At 40.3% G+C, this 5589-nt stretch overlaps 1 protein-coding gene across 4 annotated transcripts in view; it reads right to left on the bottom strand.

Moving 5' to 3' along the window:
- LOC114608926 (NADPH-dependent 3-keto-steroid reductase Hsd3b5-like) overlaps window positions 1–5589 on the bottom strand; it is a 17403-nt gene that overhangs the window by 7394 nt on the left and 4420 nt on the right. For all 4 annotated transcript variants that reach the window (XM_028753035.1, XM_028753034.1, XM_028753036.1 and 1 more), the window contains one exon: window positions 3311–3517. In XM_028753035.1, the coding sequence (XP_028608868.1) occupies window positions 3311–3455 (145 nt within the window). In that variant the 5' untranslated portion in view covers window positions 3456–3517. The remainder of the gene's footprint in view (window positions 1–3310; window positions 3518–5589) is intronic.

Here is a 5589-nt window from a genome sequence, read left to right on the forward strand (position 1 = left end):
CCCTCTCCCTCTCCCTCTCCCTCTCCCTCTCCCTCTCTCCCTCCCTCTCTCTTTCTCACTCTCTCTCTGTCTCTCTCCCCCCCCCCCCCCCCCTTTCCCCCCCCCCCCCCCCGCTTGCTTTGAGATAGTGCTTAGGTTTTTTTCTCAGGATGCTGAAATACTAAACCATTGGACAGAAATGTAAGATTTATATATTTTGGTACTTTGATGTATGAAATAAAGTGAAACAACCAAGTATGGGAAGAAACTTTGACATGTGCGATAAGGATTTATAAGTAGAAATATAAAATAAGAAAATGTGTTCAGAAGAAGAAAGAAATCAAGTTTATTTGTTTCTCCTAAAGATGATTGTGTTCCCAAATTAGGAGAAAGAGAGAGAGAGAGAGAGAGAGAGAGAGAGAGAGAGAGAGAGAGAACCCAGAATGATAGAATCATTTGGACTTCCTGACCAAATGGTTTGAGAAAGCTGCAAAAGAGTTTCCAAAAGCACAGGACTTCTTGTAGGAGGCACAGTCGTCCTTGTTCTCATGCATAAGCACTAGGGAAAACTGGAATGTAGGCACAGAGCTGTGCCTTCAAGGGAATGGATGTATAACCAGTTTTTTGCCTAGAAGGCTGGGAGTGGGTATCCATTTCAGCCTGTTGAACTTTGTAAAATCTGTGTGGCTGGAAACTACACTGGAGCCTCCCCTAGACTCTTAACAGAAGGTTGTTTTTCTTAATCAATCTGTTCAACCCATCTTTATGGAAAGTATCCCATGGACTTTGCAAAGTGGTTTCATGTAGTGTCTTGATTTTTTTTTTAAGTTTACTTTGTTCCTCAAGAGGGTTAAAGTAAGCTTTATTGTCAACACAGGGTTAATTATTACCAGGAATGTTTTATCAAGCTTTGCTGTGTTTAAATACACCAAAATTAAACCACTTGGGTCAGGCAGCAGAAACATGAACCAACAACAGCTACTTAGTCCTTTATTTGTTCTCTAGCTGACTGGCCTTGCCTCCTATGGATTGTCAGTTTTGGTCTTGGTGGTTGTGGAAACCACTTCAACTGATAAAACAGATGCATATGAAGTCAAACAGTGTTGACTTGTAGACACTGAACAGCTATCATGAAACATTGCCCCCCCTTATTCAGGCCTTTGAGTCTCCATGTTCAAACTGGGAGTTTACCCAGTAATAAAAAGTCTTTGAGTTCAATCCCCAGTACTGGGGAAAAAACAACAAAACATATCGAGTTTTCTTACATCTGATCTTAGTGGAGGTCTGTGACACTTTCCTGTCACCTCTGGTACAGAAGATCAGTCTAGATTCAGATATATTTTGTTTTGTACATTTTGTTCACCAAATATGTTAAAGTTTTCTGTATTTTCCAAACTAAAAATTAAATTCTTTTGAGTTTTAAAAAATGATTTGCCTATTTTTGTATTATGTGCATTTATGTATTGCCTGCATGTATGTCTGTGTGAGGGTGTCAGGTACCCTGGAACTGGAGTTGCATACAGTTATTAGCTGCCATATGTATGTTGAGAAATGAACCCAGGTCTTGTGGTAGAACATCCAGTGCTCTTACCCACAGACCTATCTCTGCAGCCCCTAAGTCATTTTGATTTAGTACTGACTTTGGGATTTCAGAAGGTCCTGCAAGTCCAAAGAACATTCATGTTAGATCTGTTTTTTTTTTCAAATATGTATTTGTTTATGTTCTAAGGGAATATGAAATTTCTAGAAATATGATAAATTTCAGTATAGGATATCAGTTATAAATCTAGTATTAGTATATGCTTCAAAAGTAGTTAAATTGGTATTTTTCTAATTCCCTTAGGAGAAAAATAGAATTGTATCAAAAATATGGTTTTTAGCTATGAACTACCAAAACCTGAAATTTTATTTGTTCTCCTAGGTATTTATTTATTTATTTATCCATCTATTTATTTATTTTGAGGTATACATGTATGTTCTTTTTTAAAAATTGAAGCCATTGAGTCTCAAAACTGAAGACTATTGTTTTTAACATAACAATATTGGCTCATTATCTTGAAATGGTAATCATTTATACAAATAGATGAAATTATGCTTGACAATGAAATCCAGATAAACGTGGACAGAGAACCAATATTTCTAAACCTCAAATGTATCTTAAAGAGTTTGGACACTAACTTGTTTGAATGAGAATGACTGAGTAGCTTCATATTTCTGAATACTTGGTTGCACATTGCTGTAAAGGTTACGAGGTGTGGCATTGTTGGAGGAGGTGTGACACTGTAGGTGGCCTTTAAGGATTCTAAAGACTTGTATTATTCCTATTTAGTTCTCTGCTTTGTGGTTGTGGATCTAGATATGAGTTCTCAGCTACTGCCCTAGTGTCATACCCATCTTCCTGCTGCCATCATCCTTGACACAATGGTTATAGGCTCTAACTCTCTGAAACTGAAAGTCTCCAATAACCACTTTTGGTCCAATGGTTTTATCCCACAACAAAAAAATAACTAAGACATGCCTCCATTCACCTTCCTTCTTCATAGGACCTAGTCAGCTCACCCCTCAGGATTAGGTTCATCTTGGGAAGGAGGGACAACCAAGATCAAACTGCAAGATATCTGACAGGTGATTTGATCCAAACTGATCCGGAGAAAACCAATAGATGAGTGGATAGGATCAAAGCAATTGGTGTAAATGAACTCTGGAGAGTATGGAGGAAGAGGTAACATTCATATGGCCTCCCACTAGGAGCTGAGGCCTTTCCACAGCTACCTCCACAGAAGGATAAGAGAATGGAGCAGCAGAGAACCTGCACTATCAACCCAGTGCTTGTCCCTTCCTTACAGCCTTCAGAAATGTACCTTAATAGTATAAGCACTTCCTGCTATGAACTGCAGTCTCTCTCAAGTCTTTAATAAAAATAAACTATGAAGCAGATTGGGAACATCTGAGAGGCAGAGACCCACTGGTAAGGTCTCTAGTTTAATAATCTTTTGTTAGTATTACACAATATTGTACAACAATGCAAATATTAACAAGTCTGGCTGGGTCCATTTAGGACATAAAAGATCTTCCACCAAAGGGGAAAAAAACTGATCTGAGTGTCTAAATATGAGAGAGACTTTTAGGCCCATGGCCTGTCCATGACCATGTTCTCTAGCTCTGCATCAGATGTAAGTCCACTTTTATTCCATTTATGGAGTGACTTTTGTGCTGTGCCAACTGTGAATATTCTTTATGAAAGTCTTAAGTATCCACCTGGTTTTTATTTGGTTAACAAGCAAGTTGTCCCGACATTCAGTCTGTGTTCACTGGGCTCTCTGTCACTTACTGGATAATTCCTCTTTGTGTTTTGGACTGAAGGTCCTGAACAGGGCTCTGATCTCCTGCAGCTCTTCCTCCTGCACCAACATCTTGATGATCCTCTGGCCCAGAAACCCTCCTGCTCCAGTCACCAGGCAGCTCCATGCAGGCATAGTCAACACAGGAAGCAGATCCCAGAGGGAGCAGACTTGATGGAAGGTGGTCCTGCGCAGGGCTAGAAAGAGTGGTTCAATGTGTACAGAGTCATGGAATTCCTACTATATTTACATAGTAGAAAAAAACATCCTGAAGCTAATTTCACACATTTCTCTCAGAAGACACCATTTCTCTGATCCCAAATCTTGTGGGATGTTCTCTAAAAAGCAAGAAAACAAAATAAAAACAAAAACCCATTTGCAGCAGACACCATATGTATAATCTCTCTCTTATGTCATCTTTGTCACTGAGACACTGCATCAGACTGTGCTCCAAGGTTGTCCTTCTCACCTTAGATGCTGGTTACAGACTCTGGATTGTCTTACCTGTGCTTATGAGAAACCTCTCCCACTGATGAGTTCTACAAACTCTCTCTGCATATGATTAGGTCTTTAGGTTTCAGAGCTCTGACTTCAGGAACCCAAGCTCACATTTATCAGCTTCCTATGAAAGGTATTACAAAGGATACAGAGGAAGAGATGCACAGGCTGAGGAAAGAGAAAGGGGAAGAAGGCTTCTACTCCCTTGCTTGATGTACCAGCCTCTAGGAATGTCTAATTTTTCAGCTACAAACAAGCTTAGGAGGCTGGACCCTCATTCATCAGTTAATAATGAAGACAATGCTGAACAGTTCAATGAAGGCAGTTCTCTAATAGAGATTTCCTCTTTCTAGATGACTCTAGGTTATGTCAAGTGTATAGACACACACACACACACACACACACACACACACACAATCTATAGGGTAAAAACAGAGAAGAAAATATTTATACAAATAAGATAAAATAAAGTAAAAATAATTAGATACAAATTTTAAAAATAAGGGAGAGCCCAGACTTGGTTCTACGAAACTAAGAACCTCCAAACATGCCACTGATTTGTTGGCCAACTCGGATGGACATGCTTTCTACCCTTAAGAGTTTAAGTTTGTTCCCTCAGTGAGACTCCATTGGAACAAACTAAATATTCTTTTGCAAGTGGCTATCCATTGGAGATTGCTTCTGAGTTATGAATGGGAGCATATGACCACTTCTTTCAGTTCTAGGACTCCAGTTGGTGCAGATCTGTGTTGTCTCTGTACACGGTGCATCAGTCTTTCTGAGTTCATAAGTGTGTGGACTATGTTGATTTAGAAGGCCTTGTTTCCTTGGTGTCATCTCCCCCCTCTGGCTCTTACACTCTTTTTGCCTCCCCTTCTGTGGGGTGACCTGTGCCCTGAGGGGAGGGAACTGATAGAGACTTCTTATTTAACACTGAGTTTTTCAAGGTCTCTCACTTTCTGCACAGTGTCTAGCTGTGGTTCTCTCTATGTGTTCCCTTTCTTTGTAGGAGGAAGCTCCTCTAATTGACTGAACAAGGTACGGATCTATAAGGATATCAAAATGTCCTTAGGAGTCCATTTTTTAGTGCTTTTCCTCCTTTCAGAACAGTAATATTTGGTTTTACCTTAGGTCTCTAGACTATCTCGTTTGTGATTCTGGTCACCCTAGCAGTGCTGGGTATGATTCATGGAATGGAACGTAAATGAAAACAGATATTGTCTGCTTACTGCTATAAACTTTGTGTCGACATTGTATTAGCATATGTTGCAGGCAGTAGTAAACCATTGTAGTTCAAACGATTTGTGGTTGACTTGGTGTTTTTATTTTCTTCTTTGGTAGCATGCAGTATATATTCTAGTACCAAAGATGACAGTACATACAAGTGAAAGGTCTACGTAGGCACCAGCTTGACTCTTCTGTGTTGATTGAGTATTATAGATGTTGTCTTCAACAGAGGAGCCTTACTTTCAGTTTGTGGAGAGCAACCTACAGTTTGTCAACCGCATCAGTTGTTCATGGGTTCCCAGAGAACTCCTTTGACCAACAATCCAATTACCTGGTAACAGCCAGGGAGGCCTGGCCCACTATAAAAGGGGCTGCTTGTCCCCTCCTCTCTCTCTTGATCTCTTGATCTCTTGCCTCTAGTTTCTCTCTTTCCCCTTGCCCCTCCCCCTTCCCTTCCCCCTCTCTCCATATGGTCATGGCCTGCCTCTACTTCTCTTCTCTCCTCTCCTCTCCTCTCCTCTCCTCTCCTCTCCTCTCCTCTCCT

Source organism: Grammomys surdaster, unplaced genomic scaffold (assembly GCF_004785775.1).
Source record: "Grammomys surdaster isolate TR1022 unplaced genomic scaffold, NIH_TR_1.0 125941, whole genome shotgun sequence".
NCBI classification, from domain to species: Eukaryota; Metazoa; Chordata; class Mammalia; order Rodentia; family Muridae; genus Grammomys; species Grammomys surdaster.